Genomic DNA, 15,697 nt, shown 5'->3' on the forward strand with positions numbered 1-15,697 from the left:
TTTCGATAATCTTTTTCTATGAAAGATTAAATTAAAGATCAGTGATGTTACCCTTTTTTATGTTACTTAACTCAGAAACTTAACCCCTGTAATTTACGCTTTAATGGTAAACTTCTTAGAACGCTCAGGCTGAGCTGTCAGCTCAAAACACCAAAACACAAAAAATTAGAAGAAAAACTTTGAGAGCTCTACGTTGCATTGCATGCAGCTCTGCTTCCTTTCATAGGTTTATACCTACTAGTAATGTTTAGGTGGGTGAGGATGTTTCTCATCTAAATAATGAATCTATGAGAAATGTATATCCATAGTTTTGAGTGAATAATACTTAGTCTGGGGTAGTGCATACTGTGCAAATTTTTGCAAGGTGTTTTATAAACAGTGAAACAGCCTTATTTTAGTTAAACCTTTTGTAGGAGCTTTAAGGCAGAGGGAATTCTGAGGTTTGTCATATGGAGCAGAAGTACGGGTGAATTGATCTGCCTCATGAACTTCCTTCACTGAAGGAAGCTCCTTTTTCAGAGTTCATTGGTATTCCATGCCAAATTCTACTTGTAAATTGAAATTTTAGCTAGCAGTTTCTTTGAAATTTTTCTTCAAAATATGTGCTACAGATAGTGTAGTGAATGTATTTGTGTTCATTAATGACTTTCCATATATTTTAAGTACAGGCCACAGATTTATTTGAAAAATTGCAAGTTTATATACACAGTTATAGAAGCAGAAAATAGTTTTAGGATGTATGTAGAAGCCCACCGAAACTGATAATTAGTGATACATGTATACTGAAAGAAGACTTTCACCAGGAGTTTGCCTCAGGTGAAATAAATTATATAAATAACCTTTTAGGCTTGGAGTTTGAAGGTTGCCCAGAGTCTGTCCAACCTCAGAGGATTAGGCACCTAAATTGTTTAGATCTTCGAATTTTCAGTATTGTTTTCATAGTGATTCAGTTAAAGGTGAACATAAACTGCATTTGTTAAACTGACGCAGACTTTCTTTGGTTTAACTTGAATCGTGTTCTTAGTTGACATAAGAAAAGCTTGCTTACGCAAGATTTGGATCAGTTTGTTTAAACTGGCTACTGCCTCCGAGTAACAAAATTTGGTCTGTTCTTTTGTATTATGGCATAATGGCAAAGTGCATTCATATGCAAATCAGTTTTTACAGTAAATTCTAAATAGCCATGTTTAATCTTAAGCTTATTTAAACAACTGCATGGTGAAAGGAAAAGTTTTTCAAAGAAAAAAGACAAAAAACCCCTTTTAAATGAAATTAAGCCTGGAAAAGACTATGACAGTATGTTACTGAACAGTATTATTTCTAGAGCTTAAACATATTTTAAGAAAGGAAGTTGTAAATTATTTTACATTAATACAGTTGCAAAAAACCTTAAAGATTCATCTAATGTACTTTGGCTTTAGTAATGAATGCAAAAATTCACTCATCAAAATCTGAGCTTATACAAGGGAAAGGTCAGTTACTTAAAAATATTAATATAAAATTATGAACATTATTTACATGGGAGAGATTGAATGTATCTCATCATGGACCGAACCCAGTAAGAGGCGGTTCGTAGAAATTTTACTGTGTTGCTGGTAACTAGCTTCTGTGACCAGAAACTCATCGGAAAGTGAAGTATTAAGATACTCTTGTTCTCTTCCTTAAAGTGAAGACTCTGCTACAGTCATTTGGCCTAACTCTTTTAGTGCCTTGCTGTGATTTTGCTGATTCTTTTTGATTTGTCCTTTTTTGTCCTTTTACTTTTTGATTGCACTGAGTATCCTGAGTATCAGAAGAAGAAAGAGTAGCCTCTGTACATGAAGCATTACTGTCCTGAGGACTCTGCCCTTCGTTGTCCATTCTAACTTTGCCAGGGCTGTATGCAGCTAGCTGACAGAGAGCTACAGCCGCTGTTTGTTTCTGTTCATCACAGCTGTCAATTATTCTTAAGTCTTGAGCTTCATTACGGTGAGCTGTGAAAGATGATTTGTCGCAGGCACTGTTAATAGGGTTCTTGGGGTTACATGCATCTGCTCCGGAGGTTTCGTTTTCAGTGTTTGAAGAAGTAGCAGCACCATTATCGTGAGACGGACTGTGGAATGATGTTTTCAGGCTTACTGTGTTACAGGAATCTTTTACCGAGAGGTTCAGAGGCATGTCTTGCAATTCTAGAAAGTTCTGACTTTCTGTTTTGGATGTGGTTTTGTATGTGTGCTCATGAGTAGGTCCTGTGTTAGTGTCAGCCTTTTTTGAAAGATTAAGGGGAGCTATCCCTGTGTCTTCTTCCGTGTTGGACAGTGAGCCTTCATTGTTATGGCATTCGTTCTGTGCATGGGGATCTTCATCTGTGACGTTAATGCTGAAAGAAATGAGGAGAAAAGAGAATTCACTATCAGTTACTCTCTTAAGTTGGGGCTGAGGAAGTGGGCAGGAAGAAGAGAAAAAGAATCTGGCTAGAAGGCTGACAATTTTATTGTTTCTCCTGTAACTCCCCCAAGTCCCTTTCACCACACACACGCTGTAATACAGATAACTGCCTGAACTATACAGCCACGTGCATGGTAATGGCATTGGAAATACCTGGCACACTTAAGGAAAATGAGTGGTCTACTCACTATAGTGACTGAGAGTTGTACCATGTTTTGCACAGTTAATATTGGACAAGTTATGTCAGTGCTATAAATTTAAATATATTTTAGGGGCACCGTGCGAAATGTAGCTACCTTTGTGTGTCCCTAGTACATCTGACAGGAATTCCAAAAGTTATTTTATTATTTTACCTGGTGGGTGAATCTCCTCTATCTTGCTGCGTCTGCGCACTTTGAAGTAGAGTGGGTTGATCAGTGCTTTTTCTCACAGGTCTGAAAGCTGTGAAGTTTTCTTCTGGTTGATCGTACTTGCCAAGCGATGTGGAAGATGACTTGTTAGAGAGGTCAAATAAGCCTTCGCATGCCTGGCTTGTCTGAGTGAAGTTGGTCGGGCTGGGTCTGCCAGGGGAGCCTGTTGCCGCACTTCCTGCGAGAGGGCTCATTTTAGCATTCTCTCTTTCATTTTGGTCGTCTTTGGAATGGCTTTTGGCATGCAATAATGTCATTTCTTTTTCATAATCTGCTTGTTTTTTATGTGAACTTAGAGGGTATTGTTGGGATGGGCTTAAAGAAGCTGGATACAGCAAGGTAGTTTCTTCCATTAGATGAGAATTTTGATCTCTGTTAATACCAGCTACGTGTGAAAATCTGTAAAATGGAGGATCTGTTGGCCTACAAAATCCATATGGTATCGGAGGAGCAGAATGATATTGTTGGAACAATCGATAGTGTTCATAAGCTGACGGATTTATGGGTTTTGGAAGTGGCCCAGGGTGGGGAAGAAAGTGTCTTTGATCTTGTGTGCCATAGACAGACAGAGCAGAGCTTTCACACTCTGAATTACCTGGAAGCAAGTAAGGTGTGTAGATGGCCAGCCTGTGCTCATAAAAATGGGGTGAGTACTCAGGAATCATCGGTTGCATGTAAGGTGAAATGGAACCAAAGCCTTTCGTGGGAGCAACTTTATGTGGAAACTCTGGGAGGAAAGGAGAGCCTGCTTTCCATGGGTGAGTTGGTGCGTGAAATGCAGACTTAGTGTGAAAAGGCGAACTTTTGTTAGAGAGCGATATAATTTCAGCTACTTCACTAGTTTCTGGGCCTTTACTATCTCTGTGTTCTCCTACAGGAACGAATGCCGAGGGCCTTACAATGCTGTCCAAAAGGGGCTGCATGCTGATAGCGCTTTCTGTTGTAGTACTGGTAGGGGTTAATTCCTTCTGAATCGTAGGTTTTTGTCCTTGAGTTGCTGTGTTTGTTGCCTGGTTTTGTAATTCAACATTTTCCTTGGCATCTTCTTTTGCAAAAGGATATTGAGGCTTTGAATCGAGGTTTGACAGTCCATTTGTGACAGATTTAGAAGTAGTTGGTTTTACTGTAGGTTCGAGCTGATTGATCTGTTTGGGCTCCAAGGAACTGGTCTTTGGACACTTAATAACGCGATCTTGCTCTGATACTAAAGTAATCGAGTTTTTGCAGAGGCCATACTTCATGTGGTTAAAAAGATGGGATTTCTCATTGCAGGTAAAGGGGCACTGAAAGCACTTGTACTTAAATGGCTTTCCTGGTGGTCTTGGGATGTAGTGAGGCTTCTTTGGTTTACGTTCTTTGAGGAGACTCATTTTTTTCCCTGCTTTAAACAATTAAATGTAATGATTCTTTATAAAAACTTTCTTGTGGCTAGCTTTCCTCTGTTTTAGCCTCTTGATGTTTCCAGTTTTTCAGGTTTCTAGAATCCTTCTCAGGTGAAGAGAGGAAGCCAACTCCCGTGGCGTCTCAGGGAAGAGGGGGTGCGGGAAAACAACACTTTTGCAACTGGCAGCGCAGGAACTGTAACACAAAGTTTAAAATTAGCTGTGGTGGAACATTGGAACTAAATACAACCAAATACATTCTTTTAACCATATTCCCCCTCATATTACCTACAGTGTGTTGTGGGTTTTTTTTAAACAAAACACAAATACTAGATGCCAGAGTTGAGATAGACATGCATTAGACTTCGACATCCGTCCGCACCTAAACAGAGTCACAGAAGCGGCTTAATTTTCAGCGGTGCTAGTCATCCGCCACTGGTACCGGCTCGCTGGAGGTTTCTTTGAAAACTGAAGGCACATTCATTCAGAAGATGAAAGTAGAAATCTAGGTGGAGCTGTTGAGAGAGAAGTGGAGGTGGGTAGGATGAGAAGAGGCAGGTCCTGGCAGCAGCTGGATATGGGGCAAGCCTGTCGGGCCGGTTGCGGAGAGAGAGGAGGGAATTTCCTGCTTTGGTGAAATGAGGGTGGAGTGGATTGGTTGCACTTGGGTAGCTGACTTGGCTCTTTCAGAGACTGACCAACCCCCTCTTTCACCTGGCATGGCATTTCCTAACAGCCTAATCTCAACGGATACCTCAAAAGTGGCCAATCTCTCGAAGGATAAAACCACACCAATTTTCTTCCTCTTCCTAATTCAATTAAGAGAAATGAGTACTGCAATATCTGACTAATAGAATCTTCTGCTTGATAAACATATTTCACATTCTCCTGCTGGGTAGCGCTTTACATGTTGCATATAGTTAACACGGATGCACAAGTGTATTAATTCAGGTAAAAAAGTGTCTGACAGCAATTGATTTATAGGAGAATGATCTATCTGCCTTTCTTCAGAAAAACGAAGGTTGTGGATACTTTATACAGCCTAATGATTTGCTCAGTAGATAAGTCAGGAGGGCTTGTATCAGCTTGTTCCATTATGTTCACTGATTCTGAAGGCGTGAGAAACTCTCAGAGTGAAGTTCTCATGATTTTATAGGATGTGTTATGGCAGAGATCTAAAACCCGATGATTTCATCATGAACTATAAGCATCATTATCAAAATGATGACTGTTGCAAAACCACGTACTGTATCTATTGTGTTACCCGAAACTACAGGAATACTAATTGTAAGCGTGACTAGATAGCTTGAGATATATACTTTTTTTTTTAAAAAAAGCTTTTTATATAGAAGTTTGAATTATTAGTATTAAAATACTAAGATTATGAAAAGAATTGCTGGTAATTACATGCTGTGAGATTTTAGTTAGAGATGTTTTGCATTTCTTAAATCAGAGATTATTTAATAGAAAATGACATGCAACACGTTACGAAAACTGAAGGCAGAGCTACAGAATTGCTGCTTGTTTCATCAGGTATAGTAATTCTAGCAAATTGTATTAAATGTTGTTTCTGATGTCATAGAAATGTTAATTTTGTTAAAATAGTAATAGTGAAGGCACCCTGAAAAATGGAAAGCTGCTCTGTAAGTAGAAAAAACAATCAGGTTTTTTTTTTTTTAAATTTAAAAATGATTAAATGTGCGATAGCCTAAAGAACAAGGAATGTGTAGAGAAGTGGCTTTTGATTTTCAGGTTTTAGCAAAGCTTTATTTGGTTGAGTTGGATACCGATACTGTAACAATGAGGAAAAAAAAAAAAAAAAGAATTATACAGCAGCATGTTAAAGTCTTGTCATTGGAGTCTGGTTAAAATGGTAGTTCAATAAGTTTAAAAAGAAACATACAGTATTTAAAAAGCATTTTAAATAATGATAGCCAGAATTCCTTTGAAAGATTAAGAATAATGTTTTTACATTTTAAAAAAAAATAATTGAGGTGTAGGAGGGGAGGTCCAGACAGGGAACTGGTCTTTTTTCTCTGCCTTAGGTGAGCTCGTTGCATTTATTTTTCACTAATGATGTATAACTAACGTGGACAGTTTGTAATGGACTTGGTCAAGTCAGTTTGTACCTGCTGTTCTTTATATCTTCTTGGAAGTACTTGTGCTAATTATTCTTGAAAAAAATATTGTTGTCAAAACTCCACTGCATTCTTAGCTGAGCCATTTATGATAACAGTCTGAATTTGCATTCAGGTGCAGCACTTATAATAAAGAGATGTTAATTAGATTTTCTTGTTCTGCTAGCTTTCCTTTGCTTAATAATGAAAATTCCTGTGTGTCCTGTTCCCCCCCACCCCGACTTTGTACTTGGTATTTAGCTTTGATTCAAGTTATTCCTGTTTAACAGAGTATTAACTATCGTTTCTTAATAAGATAAAATGCATTGTTGCAGTTTTAATATTAGAAATTTAGAGCATTGGCGCTTCTTTGCCAGGTGGACAGCAGGAGGGAATTACTACAGCTTTTTTTTTTTTTTAAAAAAGGTTGTTTTGATTGCTCAGCCTGCAGACACTAGTGCTCCCAGAACCGGCTGCTCTGACTCGAGAGGAGCAGAACGAGTAGCTTATTTTAAAGAGTTGTTTACCCTTTTGTAAACTTAGTGTCAGCCATATGAATGTTCTGTTTCTCTCTTCTACTATTTATTCCCTTTTTTTACTTATGGTTTAAAAATGCCAGTAATAAAATATTTCTAATCCCAGACAGGAAGGATAATTTCTCCTCCAATCTCTAAGTAAAATGCAGGGGTATCTGGCAGAGATACATATTTCATTATTAAAAAAAAATTAAAACTATTTCGTCTCACACATACAGCTGGAAAAGACATTAATGGTTTAAAATAGGTGCAGCCAATTAAAACTGTCTCTGTATAAATAACGTTAGTTACTTCCAGTTGTACAATGTATGTTTTATGCTACCAAAATTAAAATTTAGTATTAGAAAAAAATAATCAAAATCAGTAGTTGCTTTTTCCTGAAACTTGAATGTCATAACTTGTGATATCCTTTAAAAATAGAAAAGATTTCTTCAGCAGCAGGATGATAATTTTAATGCAATTTTTTTTAGATTGAGAATTTATTTCCTGTATACCTGATTTTAGAAATGCAGAGTTATACATTATTATAATTTTCTCTTTCTAGTTTTGAAATGTAGCAGTATTGTTTATTTATATTTGAATTGAGAACAGATTATTCAGATAATATTGGTTAAACTTGAGGTTGTTGTAGCTGTTTGTTTCTTGTCAATAGTATACCTCCTCATGGCTGTCTCATCGGTCGCCCTTTCCAGGCTGAGGCTGGTAGCTGCAAATTTTCTTCCTTCTTATTTTAAAAGTATGTTCTTGCTACCTCCTTGCCTTTAACATATTAGCAAGTTCACAAAACAGTATCATTTAATGTTGTGTTCATGTGTGTGTGTATATAAATATATAAACAAAAATGTACGTGGGTCTAAGTATATACATACATATATGCACATTTGTGTTCATACACACACACATATGTATATATGTACATGTTGTTTTTTAGGTTTTTAAGTAGTCTAAATTGTTTAAGATGCCCAGTTGATCAAAGAGGAAATTTCAAAACGTCTTTTATTACAAGCAGGGATGGTAATTATATTTCTTTTTAGGACAGTGCTTTAGCAAACTACGTAACAGTTTGTCATGCACACTCCATTATTATTGCAGTATCCTTTTGGTGATGTTGATCTCTCTGACCAGGAGTACTCACTGGGGTGGAACAATTTGAAGGACATGCTATAATTAAAATATTGTGATGTGGCATTATTGCATAACTCAAGGACATGCCATTGTCACCTACCTGGAGTGTTGCAAGAACAAGATTTGTGAGTTTTATTCTAGCTGAGATTTTCCAGTGATTAACTACCACTCCTTTCTAAACTTCCAGTTCCTTTAAACTGAAAGATAAATTTTAACGCAACTGTTTGTTAATTAGGAGGAAACATGGGTGAGAGGAGTGGGTTGGCGAGGACTGGAAAGGAAACATGTGTTGAAGGCACGGACCGAAGAGGGACTGCGTGCTTGTGTGTGAGTGTGCGCGTGTGTCTGTGTGCGTGCGTGTGGGAGGAAGTACAGAAACAGAGATTAAATAAGTTGGTTAGGCAGCGTGGATAAGAAATAAAAATCTTCGTAAATATTAAGTTAATAAGTCAGTGTCTTGATACACTTTAATCAACTAGAGAGAGGATAACTCAAAACAATGCAATTCTCTGTGCTAAATTCCCAGAAGCTGGCAAAAATAATAAATCAGAACTGAAGTGGAGCACCTTATTTTCACACAAGCTTTTCAGATTAACCTGCCGCTGCTGTATGAAGAATAGTTGGCAGACTAAACATAGCATTTTTAAGCAATACAGCTTTTTGTCATTCTTCAATATAATACATTACCTTCCTTTATGAAAAAAGGTGCTTGAAACACTTCTTACCAACAAGAGTTAATTATTGTAAAAACTTACAAGAGTTAGTTTCTCTCTCAAAATATTTCCCTCTCCTGTTGAAACTTTCTGCTGAAAGCTTAAGCTGGTGCAGTAAATGCACCTGCTAGGAGCAACCTAGCCTTTTGAGACAGCTGAAAAATGAACACCTCTGATTTACTTTTTAGATGTTAATGTGAACACGCTTTCTTTGAAAAAAAATGCTCTAAAGAAATGTACTTACCAGATACATAGGTGTCTGAAACCTTCAAGGTGATCACTGGTGGTAAGCTGTAGCTGTCACTGCTGAGAGAGAAGTACCTGTTCTCTGCTTGATCTCTAAGTGAAACTGGAGGAGGTTGTTTCAGGGGGAGGGACTTAAGAAGTGTAGGAGTTGAGCCCTCGGGGTGTAGAGATGCACCTGATATTACTCCAGCCTGAAGCTACGATTCATTTGTTTGCGTCCACTGCTTTCATTCAGCATTACCTCAGCATCTAAGCTATCGAAGAGAGCTCTTGTCGCTTCTGTGCCCTCCAACAATCAAATTTTACTCTAAACTGTAGAGTCTGTTCCTCCGAGCAGCAGTCAGCAATGTGGGGTCAAAAGTGGCTTAGGTAACATACCGAGCTTTTAATATATATAACTTCCGTAGAAGTGACTCGTGAGCAGCAGAATTGACTGTACACAGGGGGTAGCAAAGCTTAAAAATAATTTTACTCTTTTATTAGAGATTGACATTTTGCATCAAATGCCTTTGTACCTTTAATTTTTTTTCCTCTTTTTTTTCCTCCCCCTCTCCATTTTTATTTAAATCTTTTTGTCCTTCATGAGTCTCCCTTCTGAAGGCGGGACTGAACTAACTCCAAGCTTGCTTGCCACAGGAACCTGCCAAAGCTTGTCTATAATCAACAGTCAAATGTACAGATCCTGTAAATGGAAAGGAGTCACCTCCGTAAGAAATTGATAATCACGCATATACGCTTGCTTAGGAGCTGTGCAGCTGAGTGGTGACAGGAGAAAGTCAACCGATGATCCACTGATTAGTACTAGCACTCGCTTTTGGTTGCATTTGTTCGAGTTTTCAAATGACGAATTTATTAGTGTATTTGCCAGCCATCTAATGACATTGTTGAGTGTTTAGTGAAATAATAACTGGTTGTTAAAAGGAAAATCTTTTGGTAGTTCTATCTCTCTCTAAAAAACGTTCCTGTTACTGAATGTTAAAGGGGGTTTTGGCTACTAATTCTCATGTTACTGAGACGTTAAAATTTCTGGTCATAACTGTTAAGTTCACTGGATGAACATGATAACCCTCTTATTTCACCCACTCGTTTATAGATAAAATAGTTGCAGATTATTGAAACTTTAAAACATAGAGGTATGGTAAATTTCATACTTGGCAAAAATATTGTCTGTTGAACGAAAATTATTAAGGAAATTGTCACTACAAAATGTGTTCAGGCAGTAGGTAAGAGTTGTTTCAAAATCAATCTCTAAAGCAGTGTCTTAAAAATAATTTTGAAGGTGTGGCCTTTGTCTTGGTGGAATGACTTATGGACATTTACTTTCCTATCTAGGTACACAGATCACCATCCTTCCCCTTGCTATGCCAGGGTAGTTTCCTGGAAAGTTTTTCTGAATGCAAGCAATCACTAATTTTAAGGTAGAAAGATGGCTCTTGGGGGGTTTTTTATTAGTTTTTTAAAAAATATGTTCTCACAGTGCAGTTTAGCAGTGTAAATAGATGTCATATTACTGTCTAGTTGTTTTAGATGGAATAACAAGAGTGTTTGTAGTCCATTGTTCTTCTATTTAGCTGTAAAATGTTTCGAAGAGAAGTAGTATATTAGAAAATTCTACCTGCAGAGAAAGGTCTTGCAATGTCTGCATTCAGAACCATCCCTGAAAAGACCTAGGGAGGAGGGTCCTTTGCTTTCACAACAGCAGATGTGATTCAGTAGTCCTCACTTGGCAGTGGATAGCCTTTCTGTCATGTCAATGAGTTTGTGTGCCATATCAATATAGATAACTATCCTCATTTTTCTTCTACAAGTGTGGATCATTTTATGTTGTCTGCAGCTGAAGGAGGGTACCATCAGGTTTCCTTATTTTGTATGTGATGGTGTGGAGGTAGGTTGCCTTGAATAGAATCAGATCAGATATTTTGCTTTGAAAAAAAAAATAAATTTGCAATTTCTGGCATCTAGTGGAAGCTATTGAAGGATTCCTTTAATAGAGGTGACTGAACTGGAATAAGAGGCAGTCAATATTTGAACCTGATTTTACTTCTTCGCCCCTTCCCCCATCCCCTTTCCCTGATCTAGTATGTGGAGGGGAGACACGATGTCCAGTTGCTGCCTTGACCCGAGAAAAATAATGTTTTAAATCTAGCTGCTTCCTGGAAGTTGCTGTTATTAGTCAGGTCAGCTGAAATGAGCTGTGAACAAAGTAGAACTGGAAAAAAACCCAACCGCTAATATAAATGCTACTTTTCTTGATACTTGGATGGTATTTAGAACCTGAATCCGGGAGAGAAGGCTGATTGGTAGTCCCCAGAAAAGGAACGTGATAGCTCCTGTTTGTGTGTACTTCTAGAAGTAATAAATCTTGACCGCAGTGATATTGTTTCATCGCTTATTTTTGTTAACTCATTTAACTTGCACCCTGAGTAGTAGATAAACTGAACCCCGTCACCTGTTGGTAGCACCCTTTTTAGTTTACCTGAGCACGAGTCAGATTAAGAGAACCAGGATTGATGTAGTAAAGTTGGATTTATTGCTATTATTCTCCCAAGTTGCTTTTTAAAGAATGTGATTATTTTTGTATCTCTGGAGGGCTAAAGCAAGTAAGTGTTATTTAGCTGTAGCTGAATTTCATAGGTTTAATTATTGTAGTGTAAAACTGCCATCCTATAAATGTTACAAACTTCCTTCATGTTTTTATATGAATTTTTTGGCTCGGCTTTAGCACTAAACAGAAAACAAAATGTCACTAGCAGAAACCATCCATACAAATGGGATGAAGTTCGCCTATTCTTGACACACCCTTTACCTAATTTTTATTTTCCTCTTGTACTTCAAAATTCCATGCCCTAAATGTACAGATTAGTGCCAGGTGTTGCGCTGGTCAGTTATTAACCCCTCCGTTGATCAGGTAATTCTTAACTTTCTGCTCTAACGCAAAGAATGGCCCTGATGACTGAGCCGCTCTGCTGTTTTGACTTTATCTCACATCAGTCAGAGTTCTGATACTGGCTTTCAGAGGATGTCCACTGGTTGTCAGTCATCAACAAGGTTTCCATATCTTTCTAGAGGTGCCTTAAAATTTCGTGAACTAGCTAGTTATTCCAAGAAAGAAGAACGATCATAGGTAAATGTGAATAATCTCATGTAATAATCTCATGTAGTTGAACACTGGAAGTTGAAGTTGAAGACATGGAGCTAGTGAAGCTTAGCTTGCCATGTAAAGGAAACATCTTAGAATTGTGTGACTGGCAATATTCACTTTTATCTTTGTCATTGTAGATGTCTCTAGATGTGCGGCTGTGAGCTAAACATTCAAGAGAATCCTTTTTTCTTTCTTTTGATCGCCTAAGCTGAAATAATCGACCGATTTTGCTATCTGTATTAGCATGTTTGGACTAGGTTATTCCATACCATTCCCAGAACGGGGCAAATGTATTTGAATATAATGGCTGTAACTCATGTTGTGCCCCAAAACATTACATGATTCTTGTACAATATTCTCATAATTATTTTCTTCTATCCCATATGAATAGTTATTAGCCTTAATGCTTTTTGAATAACACCTTTGAAATGTGCCTTTGTTTTTCATAATGATTCCAGTCCCTGACTTGGGAGATATGTCTGGGCAGATTACCTTGCTGATGTTTGTGAGCCACTTGTACTAGAGCAAACTATTTGTATGGGAAAAGAACAAAAGCTGAGCAGTTAATAGCAACTGCAGATCATATTTTCAGATATGTATTGTGGCCTGTACTGTTAGTGTTTGGCCTGGAACTAGGATGATCTTCCTTCTGGTTCCCATCCTCACCCTTGGGCAGTGAAACATCTTGGGGGAAGTAACGTCAGAAATTGAGACTGTAGGCAAAACTATGAACTGTTTATACGAAGGGGTTTTTAATAGTCATTCTTCTCACTGCCAGTCATTCCGACAGAGATGTAAAATGTATCTTTCTTCAGTTTCTCCTTGATCCTCTGGTTATAATTCCCTTCAAATTTTATTATTTCTAGAGTGGTTTTCATGCAGAATGATTTTTCATTTTCTGCTTTGATTTCAAGACTTATGCCAGAGATTCTGAGACAGTTCTCTCACCTAGGTGAAGGTTTTTCCCGTAGAACGCAGTAGAAGGACCTGAGCTGTGCCATGCTCAGTTCTCGTCTATATGAAGTCAGTCCCGCACATTTTTCTTGGAGGCATAATTGGCGTTGTGCTGCCGTGATGCCACTCTCAAAAAGAGCAGTGGGGCATATAATGAATACTCCTAGACTCAAAATATTTTTAGCTTTCAGGTATTCTTTGAAACTTGTCAGATTTTGTAAAGATTTAGATGACTACTATATGTTGTCCACTACTTAAATATTTTAAAAGTGGGGAATATAAACAAGCACGTGAAATCTGACGCTTTGTTTTATTCCATTTAAAGAATACTGATGCTGCAGGTCTGAACTGCAGTTTGTCTGTTCTGTTTTTGAATTCGAAATCACATGTTACCATTTAGCTGTAAAATTTCAGTTGTTTTCAGAATGGATCATGCAGCTAAATTTGCATGTAGGGAGAACTTTTTTAGCAAGAAATAATTTAAAATCTTATGATCTGATGATGTATTTCTGTGAATTTCCACATTTGGATTGCAGCAGTCCTAAATGAAACATTTCTTACTGTACAGCATATGTTAGGGCCAAAAACTTATATTTTAGTGTGGTCTCAGTATGATTTCACATCTTTTGTTTTGTGCTGCATTTGTGGTTTTGTAGGCTTCAGACTATTATTTATAGGGGTTTTTTATTTAATTGGGTGGGGATAAATACTAAACAAACAAGAGAATCCTAGTTTACTTGAATTTCTGGTTTGCTTGTGAAAGGACGTTATTAAAATTTCTCTTGATGACAGCATAGTATAAACTTTCTAGCTAATAAGGTGTGTCATATATAGGAACATGAAACTTCCTAGGTGTTCTTAATATGTCAGTGGTGAGATTAAAAGTGTTCTGGTGTTGAACTCCCTCAGTGGTTTGCTGACCACTGGAAAGTCGCAGCTGTATCTACTAAATGGCTAGGGGCCTGAACTTTCCCTACTTAAAGCCAGAGAAAGCCTCTTAAATCAGTGGTAGAACTATTAGTGTTTCACAGGCAAAGGTAACTTGCTCTTTTTGTTTGTTTGTTCTGCATTATGTGATCCTATTTTTGCTATAAAACCAGATATGTTTAAAGTAAGAAATATTTGCATCTCTGAAGAGTGAGAAAAGGAAGCCAGGGAAAGAAGATGGGAAGAGCTGTGTGGTTACCCTTGCAATGAATTGGTGCTTGTTTTGGGACGATTCCAGCCAGAAAGCCGTTGGTTTTGATCTGCCTGCCGCCTTATATATCCTTACCCATTCGCAGTGAATAGCCTGAAACACTCCAACAATCCCTGTCTCCTTTCTTAACTGTGGCAACAATGAAAGCAACATTTAAACAGAAGGCAATAACACTGATGAGATACACAAATAATGGCTAATTTGGAAGTCTGGTACTGGTGGGTCAATGCAAGTGATCCAAATCTTGAAATTTTTTTTAATGTCAGAATAAATAGAAGGGATAGAAATAGAGAGTGTGGAAAAAACCAACTCGGAAGAACCAGGCTTTATTTCTTCTGCTTATAAATTACCTTCAGAATAAAAGGAGAAACAAAAAAGTGTTAGAAGAAAGTAGGGAGCATTGAAGTCTGCAGTGAAGTACTGTTAGTGAGGGGGCTGAGAGAGATCTGAGAGGGGACTTGGCAGGGTATGAACTCTTGGGATTCAATCACAAAATCAGTATGCTTTTTACCTTCTCAAAGGGGTCAGACACAATGGTGCCAGTAGGCCAAAAGACCCTGGCTTAGGGAAATATGTTGTGTATTACCTCTGCTGAATGGTAAGCATGTTGTTTAAATAGGGAACACTGGTTATTTCAGCTGGCGTTTCTCTGTTTTAAAAATGTCCTGTTGTCAAGTATATTTTTTTGTGAGAAGTTGGTATGAACTGAAGTCTCTTGTGCTGTCAGAAGGCTTCTAATAGGTGCAGCTAGTCTCAATAGCAAATGCTAGGGCTTTGAAGGAATACCTGTATATGCATGACTTCTATGTCTGCAGGTTGAAAATTCCCTCAGCTTCTGTTGCAAATATTGTATTCATTTGGTTAGAGCTCTGTGGTGTGTCCTGTGGTAGTACTGGATTATCTGTGTTCCTGGTACAGAGAATGCTTGCATGTTTGCTAGTACTGATAAGAGACTGGATTCCTGTGTGTTTTATCTGAAAATACAGAGAATGGTGCTTCCTGATACTTACATATAGCTTGATATGCTTAAAAAACCTAAACAAAGTCTCAAAAACTCTACATACAATGAGAAAAGGAGCATTTTTGCTTGTCTGATTTCACTGTGCCATTTATTAAAATAAAAAACCCTAACAAAAAGTAAGAACAATACTGCTTTCAAGTCTGCTGTGGAAGGAGGTTTAACTTAGACTAAGATTTAAATAGTCTTACAGAAACCTATTATGTAGCTGTTTAAACTTGTTTATATAATCTGTTTTTAAGGATTGCCTTCTGTCTTTTCATATTCCAGAATAAGTTGTTTGGTATTGATTTGCAGCTGCCAGTGTTTTTGGATGAGGACGCATCAGGAAGTCAGGCTTCTGAAACGTGTTAGTCTGTTCTGTAGTGGTGGTTAATTGTGAGGCTGTTGGCGAGATTGCAGGTACTTTTCATCATAGATACAGGAAGA

General features: G+C 37.7%; 2 protein-coding genes across 4 annotated transcripts in view; one reads left to right on the forward strand and one right to left on the reverse strand.

Moving 5' to 3' along the window:
* TBCD (tubulin folding cofactor D) overlaps positions 1–15,697 on the forward strand; it is a 132,111-nt gene that overhangs the window by 32,225 nt on the left and 84,189 nt on the right. The gene's annotated exons all lie outside the window — the stretch shown is intronic.
* Positions 1,344–4,207, reverse strand: ZNF750 (zinc finger protein 750). Its single transcript, XM_009507999.2, has 2 exons — positions 2,781–4,207; positions 1,344–2,359 (listed from the first exon to the last, which is right to left on the reverse strand). Exons 1-2 carry the CDS (start codon positions 4,205–4,207, stop codon positions 1,639–1,641), a joined length of 2,148 nt encoding a protein of 715 aa, XP_009506294.2. The 3' UTR covers positions 1,344–1,638.

The sequence above is a fragment of the Phalacrocorax carbo genome, chromosome 16 (genome assembly GCF_963921805.1).
Source record: "Phalacrocorax carbo chromosome 16, bPhaCar2.1, whole genome shotgun sequence".
Classification (NCBI taxonomy): Eukaryota; Metazoa; Chordata; class Aves; order Suliformes; family Phalacrocoracidae; genus Phalacrocorax; species Phalacrocorax carbo.

Excerpts from the sequence above, each read along its gene's own strand:
- ZNF750 (XM_009507999.2), bottom strand. The coding sequence starts at position 4,207 with ATGAGTCTCCTCAAAGAACGTAAACCAAAGAAGCCTCACTACATCCCA. Across the intron at positions 2,360-2,780 it reads AGAGGAGATTCACCCACCAG|CATTAACGTCACAGATGAAG; the intron begins GTAAAATAATAA and ends CATTTCTTTCAG.